We start from the raw sequence: 26,841 nt of genomic DNA on the forward strand, positions 1-26,841 counted from the left end.
ATGATCACTTTTCCGAAAATTAACATTATTTTTGAAAAAAAAAAAAAAAAGAAAAGAAAAAAAGATAACCCATGTAGACCTGCACCATCATAAAAAAGCCACTAGCATAAGCACAATATCAAATTAAATCATCATCAAAGCACAATTTTCTTACCCTTATTGGCAATATACTCTCTCTCTCTCTCACCACTCTTCTTCCTCATCAACAACCCCTCCATAGTCAAAAGTAACGTCCAGAAAATAAAGCATAAAAACAAGCACAACGCAGCACAAAAACATAGGTATAGGACCAAAGAGCCAAAAAAACAATGGAAGAGAGAAGTAAAATGCCCTCAAGCCCAGTGACCAGAAACAGCTCCCTCGGTTCACTGTCCTCTTCACATACTCTGCCCTCAAATGTGAGCTTGACATCTTCTTCACTGGAACATTGATCAACATACTTGCATGGCTGTAATATCTTATACACTGGATGTTAAACAAGAAAGCCATAAGAAAGCAGACCAAGATAGACAAGAATTTGATCCAAAACCCTAGCTCACTCTCGGCTCCAAGAACAATTTCCGACGGCCGAGCTTTCGAGTTGGCCATGATTATGGAAAGGACAGAACTAAGCATGATCGCCGTTGATGCCAAAACAGTCGATGCCATTATGTTGTTTCGCAGCGTCTGCACGGCAAGGATGCCATTCTTCGACACGTCCTAGCAACCACACCATGCGAAGAACATTAAATTATGTCAAATTTTTGGAAAAGGAAAATCGTCTACAGCCACTACACTAGTGCAGTGAGCATCGAGTGGTTAGAGCTTCTTGGGGCACCCAGATGTTCTCAGTTATCCGATGTTCATTGCACCTCACTGTTCACTACAAAGGATGTAGACTCAAAAAATTGAGTCCCGATCTTCTATGGTGAGCTGTAGAGGGCAGTGAGGGTCCCAGCTAGCTGTAGGATAGACCTTGGCATGCATCCCAACATGGTTCATTGGACAGCTGGGACCTTCATTGCCCTCTACAGCCGTCATAGAAGTTTTTTTTTCGAAGAATCAACAATAGTTTGGATCAAATTCATACAAGAACTATTCTAGTATGGTGCCTGACCTGCTCTAGACTCTTTTTCCACTTTTCGCACGGTCATTAGTAGAAAAAGCAACCCAACCAAGGAACCGTACAAGGAACATACAACCAAACATTTACGAGAACCTAAATTTGGGTCCCAGTTAACATCTCATAAAAGTAAAGATGGAATCGCACTCCAAATAGAAGAAATTCTAATTGTGGCAGCAGCTTCGTAAGTTTGTCCACTACACAATTGACCTCATGGAAGCAGTTGGATGTATACTATAAAGAAGAATCTAGGTAACTTTTAATAAACCACCACTCTTGCTGAAACACTAATGTAATTTTTTGTTCCTGATATACATTACGATAGCCATTGAATCATATTCAATCCAGAACTTTTGAATATTCATTTGACCTTGCATGATTGATATCAGCAAAAAAGGCTACAATTCAGCAACAAAAGTTGTAAAAATCCCTTCATAATTTGCGAACAACCTAGAAAAAGAACCCCTTTATTTTTACATCAAACAATATAATGAATAATGATCTAAAGTAATGCCAAGGGTTCTTGAGCTTTCTTTGAATATTTTTTGGGGGAAAAGAATTCTTGGGCTTTGTTGAATATATTAATCATTCATCAGAAGAAAAAGACTACGAGAATTTTGATCTTACCTCCATCATGGTTCGGACCCATACTTGTCTATTGACGCCATTGATGCCTAAGATTGTGCTCGTCGGATGCTTAATGATTCGATGGAGAAGCCATATATGATAAGCTAGCAGTAAACAGAGGCCTAAGGGAACCAGAGAGAAGTCAAGGATTTGTTTCTCCATTTTGGGGTTCTACACTTCAAGAAGAAGAAGAGAAGAAGAAGGGATTTGGAGCTTCCATCTGAATTGTTTTGGAGAACGAAGAGCTCATAGAATCATAGGGGATTTTGGGAAGGGAAGCATTAATGCATTAATTAAGGTTATTTGACATTGGTTGGGTATTTGGAAACGCTCAATAAATATGGTAAATTGTCAGGTTTTGCAGGTTCCACCAACCTGGCTTTCAGTAATACCCTGCCCTGAAGAAAAGGAGACTTTTTTTTTTTTAATTAAATTTTTTATAGGTGGTGAAAAGGTACTTCAAAAAAAAAAAAAAAAAAACACTGGAAACGAAGGTCCAATAAATGGTCTCTCATGGAAGGCTTTCATCTCTTACACCTCAATTTATGAGATTGGATTCATTGTACGTTTTTACCCAAAAGAAAAAAAAATTCATTGTACGTTTACATGTGAAAATCCAACATCTGTTTTATTTTCTATTACTATACGAAAAAAGATAGGTATATATGGAAGAAAAAATGACAGGTATTATATGCATTAGTAAGACCAGGCGATTGTACGAATAAGAGATTCATTCCCCAATATCTCAATATTGAGATTATAATATTGACAATAAATTTAGAAAAATTTGCTAGAGTGCAATTTCTTTAGGGTGCAGAAGGAAATCTAATATTATTTTTTCTTTTGCTCTGAATAGTTGGACCTTTGTGATTTCAGCCATTTGTGTGGCATGCAAACTCAAATCCTTTTTTACACTGATGTGGGAAACACTCTCTTCAATTCAAAGTTCCAACCATTGGTGCTCTTGGGTCATGGAAATTGTTCAACATAGACTCTTTAAATATGTTTATGAAGTCTTTGAGAGTTGAGAGGAGAATTCCATTATATATTAATGGGTAAATATTTTATATCAGAGAGTGTGACCTACGCTAATGCTCCCATTTGTATATCTTTCTCCTATCTCTTTGATACAACACTACTTCACTGTCATTGGAAAAAATGTGTTATCATAAAAGACTATATATAATTTTTTCTCACTCCAACCTTGCTTACAATAAGATTTTTCCTACAACAACGAGGAAAAAATATCAACTAAAATAAGTAAATAATAATTATATGCAATCTATATATATAAATACCATGATGACTTTTCATGAGTGGAAAATAAGTGAAGAATTGCACTATTGCCATGTAAAGATATAATGTACTTCCTTTCCTTTTGATACCATTTCCCTTCTATAGCATATATAATTAGGGAAAATGTTTTCTATCCGATCAAGAGTGGCTCCTACGCCCAAACACAATGGTGCGTGCCCATAGGAGGGTCATGATGATCATTACGTGTCCCTTATGTCTATGGCACATGGCCATTATTGGATAGAAAACGTTGCACATTATAATTAATTGAAAGTGGTTCTCTCTTTCTAAGTATGGCATATGCCAACACTCCTCATGAGCATCTCTCTCCTCTCCCAAATAAGAAGTAGAGATATTTTTTACATAGGGAGGAGAAAGAATATGGACTCATGGGAGCACTGGTGTAGGCCACACTTTCAGGACAAAGTTCTTTCTCCAATAAGTGGGAGAGTAAACAAGCTGTCTTTAAGGAACATGGGAGAGTAAGCAAGCTGTCTTTAAGGAACGCACTAGTGAGGTGGGATAGTATCATAGATGGAAAGCCGTGAGGTCATTTTATATAAAGAGGAGAGAAATAGACACAGGGGTGCTATGGTAACCTAGGCAAATGGCTCAAAGAAATTTCTTTTCTTATTATATTAATGGCAGAGAATTTTCTATTTGGAAAAGTGGCTCTTGCACTAGTGCAGGGGCCAATGAGAACGTCATAGAAGCATCAACAAGAGTGACATTTTAACTTTTATAAGGTGTAGGCCAATCATTTTGCAGGGGCTTGTTAATTCAAATTCTGTTTTAGAGTTTAGACAATTAATTATATTTATGTAAATCACTCGTTTAGAGAGAGAGAGAGAGAGAGAGAGAGAGAGAGAGAGGGGGCTATTGGACACTTAAAAAAATATCTCTAAAGTGTCATGGACGTCATCTATTTATAGGTGAGAGAAACCCCTTAGAAATACCTGTCCAAAATGACTCAAGTGGTGTGTCTCATAGATTGAGTAGACAGAAAATTAATCATATTCAATGTTCGATACAATTTGGACAACATGAAACATAAAAAAATCGACGATGTCGAAGATACTTCAAAAGATGCTCATTCAACATCAACAAAACCCATTAAATATCGGATAGAGTATAAAACATGTCGATACATTCCCGACAAACTCTAATTTAGAACATACTTTGATCAACATTAAACAAATAAAAACCAATCTCGAGTAAAAGATACTTGATGTCAGGGAACGATTTATCGGAATTAAGTTTGGCCACCAGCAAAAAAAAAAAAAAAAAAAAAAATCATGATCACTTTTCCGAAAATTAACATTATTTTTGAGAAAAAAAAAAAAAAAAACTCATACACATAAAAGCCTCACCTTGCCTAGCCACAGAATCCTACAAAACGATCCGACTTTGCTTATACTTCACTCTACTCGCTTACAGAACCAATGTCAGGCCCAATTACTTTGATGGACCATCTAAACCTCCATGGACCATTAGGAAATGTAAACATCCACTTTTGCCAAAAGGCCCAAAATTATATAATGGATGGTCCAAATATTTATTTTCCATGCAGTGATTCTGTCGCCCAGAGTTTGTGGGCTTCTTGCTTTCAGATAGCCCATCTAAACTCTTATTAAATACCCTTCAAGAGATTCTCCAATCCAAATTGGACTGATGAGATAAATAAAGATAAGATCCAGTTAGGCTCTTAGGACCTTCTTCAAAGACCTGGATTCTGGGCCGGATATGGATCGTGATGCATGGATACAAGTAAAACCAGAATCCAGATTTTCAGTACCCTTATAGTTCAACCCTGAATATCTCCCAATAAAACCTAGTCCAAACAATTTTTGTGCATCTTCTTTAGTAAAATACTTAAAAATGGTTCGGCAACAAGTAAAGGGGTTCCTACACTGCCAGTGTGGAGGGAGAGGGTTTTTTCCTATACCACATCAATCATGGTAGGGGAAATGACTTCGTAAACATCAAATGATCAAGAAGGACAGAGAGTGTCAATGTGAATCAAAATAGTCATGATTTAAGAAGACGTCGAAAAGAATTCCCACATTGTTGATGTAGGGACCTATTCGCAATATTTTATGGCACCACAACAGTAGTACTCCCTAAATATACTCTTTGGGGACTAGAAGAGGGCTGCTTAATTGATAAATTCCAACACCTTAAAATTAAGAGATCATGAGTTCAACTTTTCCTGAGGCCTAAGTATAAAATAAAAAAAAGCACACTTTGGGGTCTCAAGATTGAGGCCAAAGCGAAAAATAAATAAAATAAAGGGGTTAAAGAACATTACCTCCTACAATACCCTGCGTCCACACACATTGGGAATTGAAAGTCAGGGCGTGGGTGTCTTTTCCCAGCTTGGTTTCACTTCCCAATGTGTGACACCTAGATATGTTTATGGAGTCTATGAGAGTTGAGAGGAGAACTCCATTATATCTTAATGGGTAAATATTTTCTATCCGAGAGTGTGAGCCACGCTAATGCTCCATTTGTCTATCTCTCTCCTAACTCTATGATATGACACTACTTTACTGTCATTGGAAAAAGTGTGTTATAATAAAAGAGTATATATAATTTTTTTCCCTCCAACCTTGGTTACAACAAGATTTTTCCCACAACAATAAAGAAAAAATATCAACTAAATTGAAAATAAGTAAATAATAATTATGTGCATGTCATATATGTAAACACATTAATGACTTTTACTAGTGGAAAGTATGTGAAGAATTGCACTATTGCTATGTGAAGATATAATGTGTTTCTTTTCCTTTTAATCCCCTTTACCTTCTATTGCATATATAATTAGGGAAAATGTTTTCTATCCGATCAAGGGCGGCTCCTACGTCCAGACACAAGGGTGCATGCCCCCTGGATGGTCATAGTGATCATTGCGTATCCGTTATGTCTGTGGCACATGGGTCGTTCTTGGATAGAAAACTTTGTACATTATATCAATGGAAAGTGACTCTCTCAGTGGAAGTGTGGCATACACCAACACTCCTCATGATCATCTATCTCCTCCTTGAAATAAGAAGTAGATATGTCTTTCATACAGGGAGGAGAGAGAATATGGACTCATGGGAGCGTTGGTGTAGGCCACGCCTTCAAGACAAAGTTCTTTCTCAAATAATATGGGAGAGGGTTCTCTAAGCAAGCTGTCTTAAGGAGTGCACTAGTGAGGTGCGACAAAATTTTCCACAGTATATTAAAGGGAGAGAATTTTCTATCTGGAAGAGTGGCCAATAAGAGCGCCATGGAAGCACCAACAGGAGTGATGTTTTATCTTTCATAGGGTGTAGGCCAATCATTTTGTAGGGGCTAATTGTTAATTTCAATTCTGTTATGTTTTAGAGTTTAGACTACTAATTATATTTTTGTAAATCCCTCGTTCGCATGTGAAAAAGAGAGAGAGAGAGAGAGAGAGAGAGAGAGAGAGAGAGAGAGAGAGGGTATTGGACACTTAAAAAATATCTCTAACATACTATGGGCATCTTCTATTTATAGATGAAAGAAACCCCTTGAAAACACTTGTCCAAAATGACTCAAGTGGTGTGTCTCGCAGATTGAGAAGGCACAAAAAATTAATCATGGTAAATGTTTGATACAATTTGGACAACATGCAACAAAAAAATTTTGACGATGTCAAAGATGCGTCCAAAAATGCTCATTTAATGTCAATAAAAGTTGTTTATGCTCAATTAAAGTTGCACCCGATTTTAGTTTTGTTTGGGTTAGTGTGTAGTATTGTGGCGCCCATAAGATATGGATTTGACGATAATTCGGGCCTACTGTACCCCCACCCGCCTCAGTTTCTCAGCATGTATTTGAAATTTAGGTTAACAAATCCCGATACTTCGGCCTAAGAATTTCAGGGACATGGAACTTGCTTAGGCAGTTCGCCAACCACTCAAGCCCCTCAAACTCAAACATTTCGATGGTTAAAAATTTACAAGTCTAAGAGAACTACGAAGATCGAGATACGGACCATGGATCCTGGTCCCTCTTTGACAATCTTCCATTGTAATCAACAAGAGCAAGTATCTTTTGAAAATAGTGATAGAACTTGGTGAGCCAGACATAGTGTACTCTCAAGACCCTCTGCCAACTTCCCTTTTCCTCCCCTTTAAGAGGAGTTGGCCTCGTTTTTATTGACGATATCATCGCACAACAAGACTACACCCCCATCCCAACTTCCCATCCCCATTCCACAAAAGGAGTGGGCCTCGTTCTTTCAGTTCCCCGTAGTTCAGTAAAGAGTGTAAAACATGTCGATACATTCCCAACAAACCCTAACTTAGAACATACTTTGGTCAACATTAAACTAACAAAAACCAATGTTGGGTAAAAGATACTTGATGTCGGTGAACGATTTATCAGAATTAAGTTTGGCAACTAGCAAAAAAAAACCCTTACACACATACAATTCTCACCTTGCCTAGCCATGGAATTCTACAAACTATCCGACGTAACATATACTTCACTCAACCCGCCTATATAACCAATGTGAGACTAAATATTTTCCACTACTTTGCTTTACTAGAAACAACTTCAGGATAATCTTGAGTTCAAAACTTTGGGGACCTTTTGAAAGAGATACTTTGAAATTTGTTTTGCATTAAATACAACTTTTGACAAAAGAACATATTTATTCAAGGAAAAGTTTTCTACATTAACGGTGTGGCAAACCATTCCTTCACCAACAATCTCTTTTTATAACATTGAAATATCTTTGGTGTGGGAGACCATATTTCTATACCAACATTCTTTTATCACATGTTCACATCATTATCTAGTTATGGGTTAATTTGGTCCCTTGGGGATCATAAGTTTATTATAAATTTCATTTTCGAATATAATTTTTAAAAATTCACTAAAAATAAATAAATTTATTTGAAGTACAAGAGGTTATGAAAAAAATAATATGTCATAAATCCTTAAGTTTATATTAAGGATTAAACCCAAATATCCCTTCTACCCAATGACCCAATCTGGTCGGGTTCAACCATGGTGTCTCAGACATCATGTCAGGCCCAATTACTTTGATGGACCATCTAGACCTCCATGGACCATCAGGAGATGTCAACATCCCGTGAAGGTTGACTTTGCCATAAGGCCCAAAACTATATTTTGGATGGTCCAAATATTTATTTTCCATGCAGTGATTCTGTCGAGGCTCAGAGTTTGTGGGCTTCTTGTTTTGTGATAGTCCATCTAAACTTTTATTAAATCCAAGATCTTCTTTAATCCAAACTGGACTTAGAATCAGATGAAATAAATTAAGATTAGATCCAGTTAGGCTCTTACGACCTTCTTCAAAAGATCTGGATTTTGGGCCGGATATAGATCGAGATGCATGGATCCAAGTAAAATTAGAATCCGGATTTTCAGTACCCTTGGCTATGATTGGTTCTAAAGGGAATTAAAGGGAAGGGAAGTGAAATTTTCATACTTAAAAAAGAAATATATATAATCATTAGCCATGTGACTTTAACATTAACTTCAAATCATTCCATATTTGGTTATAAAATTTCACTTTACTTTGCATTCAAAATCCTTTGCTATAATATGTAAAATAAAAATTACATGTAAGATATATTATTACTAAATATGTTTAAAAAATTAAGTAGTTTATACAATCACATGGGATAATGATTATAAATATTTCTATTTAAAGTATGAAAATTTCACTTCTCTTCCTTTTAAATTTCCATTGCAACCAAATGGAGCCTTATAGTTCAATCCTGAATCTCTGCCAATAAAACCTAGTCCATACAATTTTTGTGCTTCTTATTTAGTAAAACAATTAAAAATGGTTCGGCAACAAGGAAAGAGGTTTCTACACTGCCAGTGTGGAGGGAAAGGGTTTTTTCCTACACCACATCAATCATGGTACAAGAAATGATTTTGTGAACAAGGGAACCCAAATGATCAAGAAGGACAAAGAGTGTGAGAGTGTATCAATATAGTCATGATTTAAGAACACGTCGAAAAGATTCCCCACACCATTGACGTAGGGGCCAATTCTTAATATTTTATAGCACCACAATAGTAGTACTCTAAATATACTCTTTGGGGACTTAGAAAAAGGGTTGCTCAGTTGGCAAATGCCAACACCTAAAAATTAAGAGATCATGAGCACTGTTAGTTAAAATGCGTTCCCCTTTTTTTGTCGTTTAAAACACGTTTTTTCGTATGCTATTATACAATACGAAAAAAAATGGAAACGGCAAAAGAATTCGTTTTAAACGAGTTTTAAACGGCCTTTTTAAACGCGTATCCGTTTTTTAAGGGTAAAATAGGAATTTTATAAAAAAAATAATAAAAAAAAAAAAAAAAAAAACCTATTAGTAAAAGTGAAGAGTAAAGACAATATGGTACTTGGTTTTTGATTTTTAACTTCCATACTATTTATAGGAAAAAAATCGCATCTTCTTATAGCCCACTGAGTAAAGAGAAGCTAAAGCTAGCAACATCTCATTTTCTTGTAGCCCATTGGGCTATTTTATCTTGGGACTCCTAGAGTTTTTGGAATATTAGATGCATGTATACAGGTAATAATCTCTCAAATTGCATGAGTATACTACCATTTTTTTGGTTTCGTTTTTTTGAAAACTACACGTTTAATACTCGTACCGTTCGTTTTCGTCCGTTTGCCGTTCCCTGTTTTTTTGACCCTTTTTTTGACAGTACCGTTCATCGTTTTTATATGTTTAAAACCCGTACCGTACGTTTCTGTTTTTTTGCCGTTCCCGTTTTAACTAACAATGATCATGAGTTCAAGCCTAAGTATAAAATTAAAAAAGCACTATTTGGGTGTCAAGATTGAGGCCAAAGTGAAAAAAAAAAAGAAAGAAAAGGGTTAAAGAACACTACTTCTTACAATACCCTACACCCACACACATTGGGAAGTGAAATCGGGGCATGAGTGTCTTTTCACAGTTTGGTTGGGCTTCTCCATGTGTGGATATAGAATACACTAGGAAGTAGCGTTCTTTTCCCAAAGATAAAAAAAATTGATTGGCAATTTAAAAACCAGAGAAAAATCAAAGCCTATTAAACCGATTGGTTGATTGAAACCAGCCGAATGGACCAAAACTGCATGAGTGTCTTTTCAGAATTTGGTTGGACTTCCCCATGTATGTGGATATAGAGTACACTAGGAAGTGGCGTTCTTTTCACAAAGAAAAAAAAAATTGATTGGCAATTTAGAAACCAGAGAAAAATCAAAGCCTATCAAACCGATTGATTGATTGAAACCAACCAAATGGACCAAAACTAGAAAAACCAAATAAAAAATGATAAAAGTTTATAATGTTTCTCTTTCAGTACTTACATGAAAAAACTGAAAAACTTAATTTAACTGATAAGAAAACGGTAAGAGATTATTATGTGAAACCAATAAGGGACCAAAATCAACTAGATTAATAGTTATTAGTTGAGGTTTTGATTTTATAGACCCAATTCCTATCGACATGAAACCTGCCCAACCGATATTTGAAACCACCTAAAAACCTGAAGATTTGACATCCTTTATTTGCCACTCTATTTGGTATGCTATTGGTACATGTTTGTAAAGGTTCAACAGTACAAAGTTAAATGGCCTGAGCTTTGCTAAGGCCTCTCATTCACCATTCCATCCTTTAGCCGTTAGTGAAGGAAAACTTTATCCAAATTACAATATAGTGAAAATAATGTGTACGTTGCCACTATCATGCACCCTTTCACACTCATCTCTTTCCTCCCTCGAATCCTATCTTCTCCCTAACATGTTGGCCTCCTGTATTTAAAACTGAGTCGCAGCTCCTCATGTGCTCTCATTGTGTTGGAATAGGAGATTCCATCTCACAGCAACAGCATGTCAATCTCCTACTCCAAAATTTAATAATTAGAAGAAAAAAAATCACTCTATGTACGCAGCATAGGCTACGCCAACATTCACTTTCTCTATCTCTATCCTCTCCACCCCTTTGACAAAAACCCAAGGGGATAGCGCAGTTGGTGAGCAACGAATTTGGTATGAGCCATAAACTCGGACGTCCTAAGTTCGACTCCCACTAAGCACACCTTTGAAAAACCATGTCATGTGGCGTCGGCTCAGAGAGCACTCCCCCAAACAAACAAGGAAAAATAAATAAATAGATAATTCTACTATCTAAAATTTGAATTCCATAATACTTGAATGAGAATATAAGATACGGCCAAATTAAAATGTGTGAAAATAATTATTAAGTGAAATAATGATTAATAATGTTGACTCCATCATTTTTTTCATATATTATTGGAAAAAAGCTTATTTTGATTTTCAAATAAGCATGTCTTGTAATTTTGCCACGTGGAAGAGTGATGTGTAATTCTATCCGTGGGATGTTTAAGACTTTATTAATTTATGGATTGGATAATAAAGAGAGAAGAAACCAAAGTCACCCAACTTATATATTCACCGTTATAATTACAAGATAAAACAGATATAACTTACTTGATAAATTGTACATAAATTCCAGGCTTGCTCATATGAGAATCAACATCATGCCCTAGACTTTTAATAGTCAAATTTGCCATATTTTTCCTCATGTCACTAAAAATTGATAAACTTAGCACCCTCGTGAAGATTGTTGCTTGAAAATGCATAAGAAAATTTTTGAATTTGATTGAAATATTCTAAAAAAAATTACCATCTGGAAATTTGGAAGACGAGATGATGGGGGAGTGACCAATAAATTTAGGAATGTGTCCTATACTATTTGTTAGGTTACATAACCTTATTTCTTCATAAGGTGCGTCTTCTCACATGAAATTACACTTTTTTTAAATAAAAAAATGTGAAGAATTCAATGTTTTTTCATGTAACCCTCTCCCTTCTTCTATTTTCCTTTTCTAACCATAAAATAAGTATGATTTTCATTATCATTGAATATATCTTTTATATGGAGTGATTGTTTGATCGTTTCAAGCCATTGCATGGATAAGTTATTTTGTACAAGGAAAATCTTATTGTAACCAAGGTTGGTGAAAAGGGGAAAAAAAAACTGTAATTACCTTTTTGTCCTTTTATATATCTCATTTTTTTTTTCAATGGGATTATTTCTTGTTATTTCACATGATTAATTGGAAAATATGCAGCATTTAATAATGAAAGAAGTCACTTTCAAACTATTTTGAGAATCTCTTTTTTATCTTAATATATATATATATATATATATTTGAATGAGACAAGGAGTAATAAGAAAAATATTAAAATTATCACTTTCAATGACTACAAGATGCACCCTTCTTTAAATAATTGGCCTTATTTATGTCAAATTTAATGGCACATTTTAATCGTGTGACCTGATCAACCATGTAAGTTGCAAGATAATACTCATTATCTTAAGTTGCAAGATAATACTCATTATCTCTTTAAGTTGTAAGATAATACTCCTTGTCTCTTCCACTTAATTCTTTAGTAATACAAATTCTAATAAAGAACCATTCAAAGAAACATCAAAGTATTACACTAAATAAATTGATTGAAAATTAACACAAGAGAATTATAATAATAAGAGAGTTTTTTTCTTCACCTAATACCCACGAATCTAGGGTTATTGTCGGAGGTTCAAAATAATTTTCAGTAGTCTATTGATTATCAATGAAGGAATTGCACGAGAAGGAAAACTCGATCCATAATGATATTAATGGATCATAAACAAAATTATTTGGGTAATACTGGTAGAGTTTCTCACAAGAGCAGTATAAGAAAAAATCTGCACTTTCCACCAATCAAGTGTTTAGAGAATGACATCATTTGCATAAAACCCACGTAGTCAAAATAAGAGAAATAATGTCAATGTAGGATCCACGACTCATATTGTGCGTACATAGGAATATGCACTCTGGTGGCATATGCCTTTTTCATCTATCGTATAAAACCATATCGGTATAATAAGACTTAAATCAGTCCCAAAATGGGGGAAAAAAAATATTTTCATATATTTTGTATATATATAACAAACGGAACCCAAACCCAAAATCAGATCAAAACTGAAACCTATTTGATTACAAACCAATATAATAAACAAAACCAAATGAAAACCGAAATTTTCATATTGATTTGGTTTCAGCTTCATCATTCTCGGACCAAAACTGAATCGGACCGACCCATTGTCACCCCTACAAATTCTTTATCATATCCACAACTGGCAACACAAGCCAGGACTGGTCCAATGAGACAAACATTGCATGTGACTATTGATGGTAATTACAGTCTAAGATAGAACAAATATCCAACACCAATTATATCTTCGTACTTAACTCGGGTCATGGGCCCCACCGTCACATGCGCTCGGAACTCCTTCCCCCCCCACCAAGTACAGCACTGATTTGTTTCCCATGATCACGATGTACTTGATGTATCATCCAGGAAAATGGGTAATAAAGTTCATCTTCTCTCGCGTATTCATGTTTTTTGTTTTTGGGAATTCCGTAGTCAAAACTATGCATGGAAGGCTTTCAATCTATCATCGCTCAAGTCAGTTGATTGTAGATTTGAATCTTGGTATGTTCACTATTGTCCATTGATCTTGTGGAGGTGCCGCTTATTGTACGAAAGTTTATCATGGGATTATGATCACTATCGTGGAACACCTTTTTTTCAAAAAAAAAAAAATTAATAATAATAATAAATTCCATAGAGGGCCTTTTAATAAAGCTACTTTGAATATTGGGTATGCCTGCCTTTTTGGAAAAAATTGTAGTCCAGCATTGCTATTAATTAGGGGCGGCGATTGGTTTGGTTTGATTTTATTTTGTTTATCAATTTTAGTGTAAGAGTGGGTGAATACAAAATCAAACCAATAAAGAAAGATTTGGTTTTAATTTTAAATAAATTTTTTTTTTGTCATTTTATTATGGAATTGATTTATTTGTTTATTTTTTATTCCCACATATTCTGTTTTAAGGATTTAGATGCATGTGATGATCTCTAAGTATAAGGAAAGTAAATAGTAAATATAAATTATATAATCACATTTTGAGCTCTTTGTTGTTGAGAATAATCTGAGCTTTCACTGGTCTTGGGTGAGGCTATAATAACCTTCGATGATGTGTTGTGGCGAGTCCATAGTTAGTAAATACACGTTGAATATGGGTATATCTGTTGTATTTGAACATTTAATTATCGAATTTGTTATTATTATTATTTTTTTGTATAAAACTTTAGATACAGAAAAATATGTATTTATTAAGGGATGTCAAATTAAACACATTTTTTTTTTTTTTTTGTCAATTAAATACAAGTAGCCCGGTCCCCTTAGGATTTACCTCTTTCATTCATTCATTATCTAATTTATTTTTCACCAAAAAAAAAATTATCTAATTTATTTGATAAACATTCATTAAATAATTCAAGATTAAGTTCTCACCCATGACAAAAAAAGAACATCTTAAGCTGCCAAATCTCACATATGTTTCCGATTGAAAGAAAATTGTGTATAATAATTAATAGAGGCAAGAGTAAACAAAGAAATTCACCTACATAAGAAGTCATTACAAGGTCACATCACAGAGTATGAAAATTTCCCTCTCATATTCTACAGCTTGACTTAAGGGAAAATTCTTGGGTCCCTTTGATGATATGACCATTATTAGACAAAATTGATATAATATTTGAAAAACACATGAACTTAATTCCAACCACAACCTTGTGATTAAGCTTCTAGCTTAAAGGTAGGAATGTAGATAATTGGTTGCGTCTTGCGAAAGTTTAGGTAAGATCAATGGTTCAACCCTCTTACCTTCGTCTCGTGTACCATTTTTTAAAAGGTAATAATAATTTAGTAATTAGTAATAAGTGTGGTTCAATAGACCTCCTTGTTGGCCCTTTGAGTCCTATTCTAATCCTTTATAGGTTTTTTGTCTAGTCTCAAGCCTTACCCAAAAAAAAAAAAAAAAAAAATATGGGGTTTGTGTTCTATCCCTCACCCAAAGAAGTAAAAGCAGAAGATATTATTCTTCTATAGATACCCCTATATATATTCACAAGGAGAGAATAGAACACAAACCCCTAACATTTTTCTCCTTCGAAACCAATGGATTCCTGCATACCCTTTACTGGCCATGGCGCATATCTTCAAGTAGAGGGAGACAACACCACCATCATCCCAATCAGAAAACACCCTTCATCTCACCGTACTCATTCTTTATCTTGTTCATCCTCAGTTGGATCATCATCTTCCTTCGAATCATCCTCATTCGATGAGTCCTTGTCGTCGAGTTCGATCACTCCTCTTCGCTTCTCCGGTATCCCATTCTCATGGGAACAACACCCAGGAATCCCCAAGAAATATCATTCTCCTTCTTCCAAAAACATTCTACCATTACCACCACCTCCTCCTAATCCAACCTCTTGCAAAAGATTTGATCTCGAACCAATCTTTACAACCCAAAAGAAGAATAACCAAGAGAATTATCATAAAGATCCATTCGTTGCAGCATTCATGGAGTGTTCAAGGGATCGAAGAGGTCTGAAGAATTGTTGGAAGGAGAGTAGTAAGGTGTCAAGAACAAGAACACTTAGTGATCGATTTGGGTTCATTGGTCTCTATGCATCTTGTAAGAACAGTTGTGCTGTTTCAGATTCAACTGTGTCTATTCCAAGATCAAGCCGAGGGAGTTTTCTCTTGAACAGCCGCCGACACTTCTAGATAAGTGGTAACTGAGGTTTCTGTACCCTTCTGTTTGTTATAGTGATTACAATAGTTAATTATTATGTAGACATGGAAGTTTAGGTTCTCGTTTTGAGAAATTTCATGAATAATTATTGTGAATAAATAAGTAGTTAATGTTGGAAGGATATATAGTTGTGATATCATAATCACATGATTGGTTTTGAAATAGTGCTAAGACAGCTTTACTCAGAATTAATTAGATGAAATGTACCCTTTGACCTGTTTTGTGAGTACAAGGGTGCTTCTTCTTCTACTTCTTCTTCTTCTTCTTTTTGAATTAATTCGATGAAATGTATCCTATGACATGTATTGTGAGTTCAAGGGTTGTTCTTCTTCCGAGTATAGATCAGGCTCTCGTACAAGAACCATTTTCGTATGGCCTAATTTACACAGGTGAAACCCACCACAGGAACCATTTTTGTACGATCTAATTCTCTTGGGCCAAATGTGTTTTAACATGACTTCCTTGTGATATCTGGCTTTGGAGCTTCTACTACATAGACTTGATTGATGTTGTAGAAGAAGAAGAAGGCAGATCAGGTCTACAAAAACCATTTTCGTATAATCTAATTCACATAGATGAAATTCACCACAAGATTTTTCCTTGAGTGGATTCCATCTATAAAATTCAGTTTCGTACAAAAATGGTTTTCGTACAAGTTAGTGCAAAAGATGGGACTTGTGTTCCTGTTTATTTTTTGTCAACTTAACCTTTTCATAAGAAAGTGGCAGTTACATGGCCTACCATTTTATTGTATGGTCATCAATCGATGAAGTGGCCCAAAACAACAGAAACCTTCGACGCGCACCCTTCATGGAGCATTTTCGTCCTGTCTTATTTAAGAGCAAGTATTCTAATTAAGATGAGGCCCACTAAGAACAACGCTCTTACAAAGGGAAGGCCCACAAATTGAATTATCAGATCTGGTACAAAGCTATCTGGGTGTCTTGATCTATACGAAAAAGAAAAATGCTATGTAGGGGAGGCCAGTAGTTAAATGTTAGGTCAGCCAATACGCAGGTTAAATGATTCATGCCCATTAAAATGGTGAATTCTTTATTTACGTTAAGTGAATAGGTTGGGCAGATCACCCTACCACAAGTTAACGCCAGTTGTATTTCTCTAGGGTGACAGTAAGGGTGACTTATTTATCAATTTTTCCATTATCACCCTCTAAAAAATCAGATTTTGTCTTACGTAAAGTTGCCAGAGTACAATTAACCTTTGGATTTGAAATCATTGCTATATATAACCAGGATTGGGACCATAATTTCACAAAGAATTTTGTGTCTTAGTAAGGGGAAAGGGTTAAGGATTTACCCGGTGTGAGATATCACATTGTTCGAGGAACCCTAGATGCTGTCGGAGTAAAGAATCGTCAACAAGGGCGTTCTAGATCTTATCCAAGACTTGTATCATTTGATGATGTCATTTGAATTGCTAGAAACATGTGAAGTCTCTCTTCCTCAATTTGAAATGGCCCTTTATACCTATTGTATGATATCCCATGCATCCCAGACCCCCATTGATGCCTTCCGTTAAAATGATGCACATAGTTGGTGAGCCCATCGCTCTTGCTTACTTTAATTTAAAGATCCGCCTTTCATCTTAACTCTTTCATAGTTATAGTTAAAGGAAATAACTAGCAAAAGATAAATTGATATATATTATGGGGAGAGGGTACGGTTCTCTGAATAAGTGACATAGAGAAGCCCATCTATGAGGTGCACTAATACAATATTGTACATGTGGGGACAACGAAAACATTTCATGTGAGGAAAAAAATAGACAAATAAGAGCTAGTGTACCATACCTCAATGGCTCAGAAAATATTTTTGCTATATTATCCTAGGGGGGAAGAACTTTGCCAAGCTGCCTAGTGTACACTAGCACCTTCCTATGTCTATATCTCTCATTTTTATGAAATGATATAATTATCCCCTAAATCAAAAGAAAAAAAAAATGAAGAAGAAAAAGACGAAGAAGAGGAAGAAAGAAAGAAAGAAAGGAAGAAGATATATTTGTCCTACTTATTGTAGGAGGAGAGAGAGAGAGAGAGAGAGGAAGGCACTAGCGTCCACCATGCAACCTAATGCAGAACTCAATCCTTTTATTTTATCAAAAGAAAAAAAAAAGACTACCTGGTCACATATCCCGGTGCCTTAATATAGGGCACATGGAAACACCGCCACCTTTGTGAAACAACTCCATCATTATGGTTTCCTTTCTTTCTCTTCGAGGATGACAAAAAGTATGAAGTAAGTGTGAGGAAATGAAACCTGGCCCTTAGTCCAGTTCAAATTATCATTCCATAACATGCTTCTAGTGTATGGTTAATAAATTGGTGCAGTTCTATGCTTATGAGTCATCGGTATTTAATGAATTGTCTCAATTGATGGCCTAATATGTTGCCATATAGATTTTCTGGATAGTTGCATCGAGGAGACGGAAAAAGAAAGCTTTCTGATCACGTGGCTCTTATGCCCAAACCTTATGATCCAAAATTACCATCTTGTTATTCCTTTTGAAATCAAATATTTCATTCTTTACCTAAGAAAAAAAAATATTTCATTCAGGTTAGTTCTGTGTGCATTCTTATTGGCCCTCACGTTGGTGCAGAAGCCACGCAAATAGGCTGCAATCTCTTGCCCATAAAAAGATATACATGTAGGATGAGAAACCTTATAAGGTACATGTGAGTACTTTTGTGGTGGTGCAAAAAGAGTCCATGTGTTTGTGCTAGCCCAATATGGCATCTTTGCAACTAATAACTATCTAGCCAATTGGGGTCGGTTTGGTTATGCCTAGTTGGTTATCACATGAAGATGGTCGCAGATTCGATCCTAGAAGGGTGTGGAAATTAATGAATGAATGAAAGAAGGGTTGCAAGTTTCACCTTTTTGTGGTTAGGAAATGAATGGACTGAAGTTTTTGATCTGCAAGGGGTTGTGAACTCACTGTGGACATAGACAATCTTATCGGACCACGTTTATATATATATATCTATATATCATATTACTATTAAAAATTACGTACTCCTTGTCTTTAGTATATTTTTTCAAAAATACAAAAAAACCATTGATATCTACCCAAAAAAATTTTCGGATGACCAAAAACCACCCAAAAAAATTTTAAATGACCAAAAAACCCTAAAAATGGAAGATGAAAAAAATAATAATTATAAACGTAAAGGAGAAAGGGGGAAGTAATTCTTGCTATTACTCCTCCTTAAATCTCTCTCTCTCTCTCTCTCTCTCTCTCTCTCTCTCTCTCTCTCTATATTATCTTTAATTTAATAAAATAAAAAGGAGGGATATAAAAAGTGGAGCACAAGGGGGGGGGAGAGAGAGAGAGGAGAGAGAGATACCAAAAAAAAAAAAAAAATTCCTAAAATCTCTCCCTCCATATTTAAATCTCTTATAGGATACTATTGACATCCACCAAAAAAAATTTCCAATTGAACACAAAACACCAAAAAAAATTTCCAAAAAACCCCTCAAAATGGAAAATGAAAAAAAATAGTAATTATCTCCCTCCCTCTCTAAACGTGGAGGAGAAAGGGGGAAGTAATTCTTGCTATTACTCCTCCTTAAATCTCTCTCTCTCTCTCTCTCTCTCTCTCTCTCTCTCTCTCTCTCTCTCTCTCTCTATTTAAATCTCTATAATTATTTAAAAAAATCCCACTCATCCTCTCACCCATCAAAATGGAAGATGATAATAATAATAATAATAATAATAATAATAATAAACTCTTTCCATCAATTGCTGGGGAAATAAAAAAGTTTTCTCTCAATCCTCATTCATCACTTTTAAAGAGGGAAAGAAAACGTGGAGCAAAAAGGGGTGGTAATTATTAATTATTAAGTATTATTAATTTTCTCTCTCTCTCTCTCTCTATAAATTTATGAAAACCATGGTGTTTCGGTGTGATTGAGGCTCGGTTGTTTGATGGTTTCTAAGGAAAAAGCTTATAAGTTAGGAGCTTGCATCTATTTTTCTCAGCTCACAATGATACCCATTTGACGAGGTATTGTATATATATATATATATATATATTTTTTTTTTTAATGGTTCTATGATTTGGGTTTTTGTTTTTTCTTTTATTTCCCCTTCTGATTTTATCCAATTTGCTTTACTGGATTTGTAGTTTGAAGGTTTTTTTTTAGATTGATTGTTTGTTCTATGTTATGAGATGCCTCTAATTTGGATTCATGAGGAATTTCTTGTTTTTGGAGTTTAATTTACAATGAAGTTGCTCTTCAGAAAATATGTGATTTCAAATTGGGTTTCAAAGCATTGAAAGTTCAAATCTGAATTCCCCAACTGAGAGAGAAAGAGAGAGATTTCTCTTCTAAATTTCCTTGCTTTGTTGAATCCATCTTTTTTATTGATGCATTTTACACTTTTCCTCATTGGCAAGAGAGGATTAGTGGTTTATCAAATTAATAGATGAAAATGGGGTTTTGAACCTTGCAATGATTCAACATTCCAAGAGTTGACCAGGAAATGAGAAATTTTTTATTTACTCTGTTTCATTTGTATTGAGATTCATAGATATAAGATGGCATTGATTTGAAACTTACGATTCTGATCCTCTATAAAACCTTTGCACATATTAGAGGGATTCACTCTTTTTTTTTTCTTCTAATAATCAGGGATTGGAGGAAAGAAAAAATTAGAGGAACAATTGTGAATCTCAACTTGAAGAATGATTTAAGTGAGAACATGACACATGGGTAACTCGAATGGTGGAAAAATAAATGAATGATCAGTCAACTTATAGCCTATTATTCTGATGTATGCATATTTCACTTTCACTTGTGTGATCGAGATCTTTACCCAATGTACACCTATATTAAACCAAAGATGGTGTTTTTTTCATTCTTGCCTTATAAACTACATATACATGAACCTTTTTTTTTTTTTTTTTGTGAAAAGATACTTGAACTCAGACTGAGATGTTTTTATTAGAACAAGTTTTGCTAAATGTCTAAGCTGTTGTTTTTTCGTTTTGAAACCGTTTTTGAAACAGGTTTACCAAACACCATTTATTAGGCAAAAAACAATTTTTTAACACAGAAACAGAAAATTCTGATTTTGAAATGAAATGTCGTTCTTGGAACAGAAATGTTACCAAACACAACCTCAACATAATCCAACTAATCAAGTATGACTAAAGTATGGAATACAAAAAAAAAACAAGGAAGAAAAGAACTGGAGGAATAAAGTAGATTGGGTAATATGTGGTATTCAGTTTTGCCAGTTGTTCTCCTTATGTTTTCTGACATTGCTTCAAATTTTTTATCCCATAATTTTTTAGCAACACCTGGCTCACAATGAATAATTATCACTGCAAAAAGTTTACGAACGATCTTTGGAATTTGGAAGTGAGCTGAATCTTTCAAACATTCTTGCCTTTGAAAATCAACTAAAAATGGTAAAATATGGATTCACAATTAAAGTTTGGGTATCTACAGTCAGGATGGTAATAATCACAGGAAACTTTCTTGCCTATGGAAATCAAATAAAAATGATAAAATATGGATTCGCAAGAATAAAAACTACTGAGGTTCGATTATTTACAATCTTTTTTTTTTTTTTTGTAGAAATTATCTAGAATCATGACATGATATTATGGGGAAAAAATTAACTTGCCTAAATCAAATAAAAATGGTAAATATGGGATCACAAGAAGGAAAACTACAAAGGTTCAGATATCTACATCATGATATTAAGAATAAAAAGCAAACAAAGAATAAAATTAATCAACACTTCGACACTGGGTCAATAATATTTAAAAACAAGGCTGCAATTTTACAAATTAAGAGATGCCGATGTGCAAAGCGAAGGTGCTTTGGCATTCTAGAAAACACACTTTTTTTTTTTGGATTCAATACCAACATCAAAATGGATTGATTAACTTGATAAAGAAAGCAGACATAGTGAGGGTTGAAATTTTTCTCTAGGATACCAAGATTTGTAAGTGGATAGTAACAATGATGAACATTAATGCTCCCCCTCAATATATCATAGTAATGGTTTCCAAGATGTTTTATTCTTGAATGTTCTTGTATTGATTATAATTCTAATGTGTAAGTAAGTATACATGTGCATTTGTACGTGCAAGTTTACTAGTATATATATATATATATATATATATATTGTCAACTTTCAACCTTGAATCAAGACAACAATGGTACCTAAAAATTTTTCTATGATTAATTCCAGGATAATAATCTTTGCATGGCTGCAGAGAAGCAAAGATTTTATTTTTGGTTGATTTACACGAGTTAGTTTCATTCAATATAAAGTTTTTCAATATATTGAGATTTGTTGGTTATTTGATTAACATCAAATTGGAATGATGGATCTATTAATTTCCCATTGAAAGAACAGTATAGTCAACCTTAATAGTTGGGATTGTAGTGAATGGCATTTCATTAACTATAGAAGCTGTGAGAATACATATTTATATAGGGTACAAGACGGATGGCAAGAATATTGAGGAGTGCCAGTTCTAAACCATGTGCATATATGCTTGAATTTAAACAGGACGAAGTTTCATGAATACAATATCCTCCTATAGTAGTATTCATGGGACAACCACTAAATTACTAATAAACTCCTTTTTTTTTTTTTTTTTTTTTTTGCTAAAATACTAATAAATTAAAATTTTAAACTTAAAATATGAGGATTGTGTTGGACATAATTCAAATATTGTTAAAGCAGCATATAATTCTTATTTTGATAATTCATCAAATCAACCTTTTTTTATTCATTCATATGATCATTTGCATCATTTAAATCGTGTTTTTTCTTTTAACATAATGTTGTCCTTAAAATGATCAGATTGATTCATTCTTCGTTTGACTACTAGGAATTGAAATTTTGTAGATAAGAAGACTCCAAGATCTTTTCCTTATATGTCAAGTTTCAACCCCAATGTAATTGTTTTATTGGTAACATAAAATTTTAAAATAGGTAATTTTTCCTTTATATCGTCCATTAATTGTAAAGAGATTTTTCTCCATGAGATTACTAATTCTACCACATGGCAGGATGATGTATCAATTTTTCCAATTGGATAGATAGCGACAATATAAATAGTTTGTCTATTAAATTTCAAACTCAAATCCCAATATATATATATATATATTTATATATACTCTCTCTCTCTTGTGTTGGCAGATATCTCCATGCATGGATAAGGTGATTTCATTAGTACTTTTGACTCCCCCATACCAAGCCACAAAATTTGACCCCCATTCGATCATGCCATATGAAAAAATAAATGATCTTGAGAGAAGGTTCTCACCATAACAGTGATGACCTCTCCTTCCCCACCCCCCCTCCCCCCTCCTCCCCCTTCACCTTCACCTTCACCTTCACCTTCACCTTCACCTTCACCTTTTTCTTTTAAGTCTTAGTAGAAGTTTGTTTGAAGAGTTACCGAGGAATACCAATATACCTGGTGATGTGATAAAACAATTTTGACAATTGAATATGTAAGAAATGGTTTGAACTTACCATATGTTATATTTTACATTTATAACTAATCATATCCTACCTATTGGCAATTTCCCTCTTTCTTTTTCAACCACCCATTTATTTTCAATCATTTTTCAAAAATCTTCCAAGGGGAAACTTTAGAGAATGAGATATGAGATTTCTTTTTTATTAGAAAGCTCATTGTTGGCATTATCCATTCATATATAAATATATATATATATATATATATAGAGATATATATATTCAGGTGCCAACAAGTTCAGCTAGTGAAGTTATCTACTCTATTATTGCCAAGACATAGGATCGACCGCCTTTTTTTTTTCTTTTTTATTTTTTCATTTTAATAATTTGAAAACAATAATAATGCCTGAATTAAGAAAAGATAATGAAATGTTGGGAGATAGAATAACATTGTGAGCTGCCATTTTATAACAAAATCAAGAGGGACAAAGCATCCTAATCAACTCAATGAAGAAGAGTCGATCTATTAGGCTGGCATGTATTTTATGATTTTTTAGAGTTACTTTTGCAACCAAGGAATTAATGGCTATAAATTCTAACCAAATTTTGACCTTCTTTTTCTTCACTATAAAACTTAGATTGAGCTGAAATTTTATGTGCAGATAGGAGATAGGAGGTGAGAAGGTGAGATCTACTAGTGTAGCAATATTAGGTGTGAGGTGATTGCCATGTGGAAAATATAAGTGAAAGGTGTACATATGGCTCGGCCTATGGTGTCATCTATTGATGGTTGATGTGTTGTATTTCATGGCCTGTGTTGGGGGTTTTTTGGGCCATTAAGAGCTGTCGAGGAAAATCTTGAGGGATTGCATGGGGATAATATGGAAGTTTTTAAATCGTTGCGATTGGGGGTTATAAGGGTTATGAAAATTTCATCGTAAACACAAAGAGGTCTGAGGAAGAGTGCTTGTAACCCTTTTTCCATAGCTTGTAAAACTGCTCTCATGTCTCTGTGAACATAAATACCTTGTCAAACCAGGCATAAATCCTTACATTGTGATTGTCCTATCACCTTCGCTTGGCACATTCAGAAAGGGAAGTTGGTTATGATGAGGGAGAAGTCTTTTACTGAGAACAGAAGAGCTCAAAGCATCTACCCCAACTATAATGCACCCTATAAAGTTGTGGCAGCCTACCTCACCTCCTTGTTAACCATAAAAGGCGTCACAGATCTATTTTGAACTAAGCCACTGCACTTGATGTGAACTCAAACTTCCAAGTATCTTTATAGGATGGATGATCTTGAGTTGCTACATATTTGTGCAACAAAGCTGAATGGGTTGAAACATCCAACTTAAGGATGCCAACAAAGATTCACTGAAGTTAAAGAAACCTTGAAAATCAAACTTATTACCTACATGGGCAATGGAAGAAACTATCTCAAACTTGTAAAAGAGTAGAGATAACATGGATGATTATATGGACAAAGTCTCAATCCCACTAAGCTGACTGGAAGACAAAGACTAACTATGCAGGTACATATACCCATTAATGGTCAATAAATAATTTCTCGAACAGCTTAATGGTCAAAATCAAGCTGTGGACCATCTGCATAGACTTTTCTAGTCTTGTTGGCATCTTGGGTAGGATAGCCTCCTACCCAATGTTTCTGGAGTCAACATAGGCATCGTTTGATAACATTTTCTTATTCCCAGAAATGAAAAAATAACATAAAAAATATTTGATAAAGTTATTCTGTTTCATCTGTTTTTATAAACATAAATCAAAATTTATGCCTATTTACAATTTTAGAAGCGACTTTGAAGAAACAAGTCGGACTTGTTTCGTCTTTTCTTTAAACGAATTTGAGAGAAAAAAAAAAAAGGTTGTTATGCCCGATAAATCTCTCAACTATTTAAACATAAAAGGAGGCAACCAAACCCTCTCTCCCTTTTGGGCGTCCGATAATACTATTGGAGTTTTTAGTGGTATTATGTCTGCAAAAAACATTTTAAGAAATAAGTTTATCAAACATCAAAAAATCTATTTTTGTTTCTGGATACGTGAAAAGCTGTTTCTGCTAACGTTATCAAATGATGCCTTAAGTTTATTTATTATCCTCTCAAGTTTTTCTCTCCACGTGTATAAGCTGCTATCTTTACCTAAAGAAAGAATTTTTTCAGTAACATAGAAAATGGGTTTTGATCCCATGTTGATGAACCCAAATAGTGTTTAAAAGGGACATAGAGTGGGTTTTCTCCTACTCACTCTACCACACAGAGGTTGCATGCACTAATCAATACTTAAAAAAGTATCCACTTCTACTAAACCCGAAAATCTATTCATTAATGATCTTAACCACTAATGGTAGCTTTTATATAACCTCTCAGTATTGCATTGATTCTTGGTGGTCCTTCCTGATTCCAATTCCATATTGAGATCGAAAACTTGTTCCCCATTCCCTCAAACAATTCTAATCCGATCGAAAAGGCGGTAGCAGAGAGCATATTTAACTTATTGTTAATTATCAATCTTAAACCTGTTGATGCTTCAAAGTTCCCAACCTTCCAAATAAATCCATATAATAGATCATATAACACCATAAGCTATGAAACACCTTGTGGCTACTCTAAATTGTGGCCACTTAAGGGTGTGTTTAATTAGCTTTTGGCAACTAGGAATAAGAGAAAAATAAAATAAAATAAAGCTACAACACCCAAGAGGTAGGCGGTCAACTCTACAAGGCTCTTAAATTATATCATGTGGACATGTCAGGAGTCATGAAAGATACGTATAAGTTTGTTTAGTTTCTGAATAAAAGCATAAGATTTTTAAGTTTATGAATGGGGACCAAATGAAAGCTGTTTACTTTTCCTCAATATTTGGTGGTTTCCATTGTTATTTTTTTTTTGGTAAAAGTTTCCATTGTTCTGAGGTTCTTAATCTTTCATGTTTCACCCACTATTATTAATATTCTTTGGAAAAGTCAATGCCTTAGCTATATAATTGAACCTTGAGACCTAGCTAAGTATATATATGGTTATGGATCCTCTTTGGGTTATGGCCTATACAAACACAAAAGATAGAAAGAGTAATGGGCGGCCACTTCCCTAAAAAATGGGATGTGGGTCTTATGGTGGATTGCTTAGTGCATCATGTAGTAATATAGATAAAATGACAAGATTCCCACCAAGATTGATCATTGGTTGGTGCAATTTAATTCACCTCTCTGAGGACCTATATGAGAGTAGGCCTTGCCATTAAGCCTTAGAAAATAGGCTCATTCATGTCCTCTTCTAGGGCATGAAGTGAAGCAGGTCAGAACTAATCCCCACTTCAGTCCACGTCTAGTTGTTCTCTTAGTACTTGAGTTTTCATCCGAGAAACAGATCAGCTTAGATATTACGGTCAAATTGAGCTTTTCAGATCTCATTTGGACTTGGAATCTTGGATCATCGTGTTAATTATGACTTACTCTAAGTATGGGTCCTTATTTTGGATCCTTTGTTGGATTATGTCAAATCTGAATTTATATATATATATATATATATATATATGTTAATTGGTCCTGCTTGAGCCATATTTAGATGCGGACCCAACCTTGTGGATAAAATATGTAATAAAAA

General features: G+C 34.5%; 2 protein-coding genes across 3 annotated transcripts in view; one reads left to right on the plus strand and one right to left on the minus strand.

Moving 5' to 3' along the window:
- Nucleotides 1–2,015, minus strand: part of LOC122060019 — a 17,539-nt gene extending 15,524 nt beyond the window's left edge. Inside the window, exons 1-2 of one of the 2 annotated variants that reach the window (XM_042623140.1) lie at nt 1,730–2,015; nt 172–699 (exon numbers count right to left, since the gene is read on the minus strand). In XM_042623140.1, the coding sequence (XP_042479074.1) occupies nt 184–699; nt 1,730–1,891 (678 nt within the window). In that variant the 5' untranslated portion in view covers nt 1,892–2,015 and the 3' untranslated portion in view covers nt 172–183. Of the gene's footprint in view, nt 1–87; nt 700–1,729 lie in introns of those variants that run through there. The other variant, XM_042623141.1, reaches the window with a different exon arrangement.
- A 13,058-nt stretch (nt 2,016–15,073) lies between these two features.
- LOC122058709 lies at nt 15,074–15,977 on the plus strand. Its single transcript, XM_042621370.1, has one exon. It carries the CDS (start codon nt 15,106–15,108, stop codon nt 15,718–15,720), a length of 615 nt encoding a protein of 204 aa, XP_042477304.1. The 5' UTR covers nt 15,074–15,105; the 3' UTR covers nt 15,721–15,977.
- The last annotated feature ends 10,864 nt before the right edge of the window (nt 15,978–26,841 follow it).

Source organism: Macadamia integrifolia, chromosome 13, assembly GCF_013358625.1.
Source record: "Macadamia integrifolia cultivar HAES 741 chromosome 13, SCU_Mint_v3, whole genome shotgun sequence".
NCBI lineage: Eukaryota > Viridiplantae > Streptophyta > Magnoliopsida > Proteales > Proteaceae > Macadamia > Macadamia integrifolia.

Coding starts and splice junctions, on each gene's coding strand:
- LOC122058709 (XM_042621370.1), top strand. CDS start 15,106: ATGGATTCCTGCATACCCTTTACTGGCCATGGCGCATATCTTCAAGTA.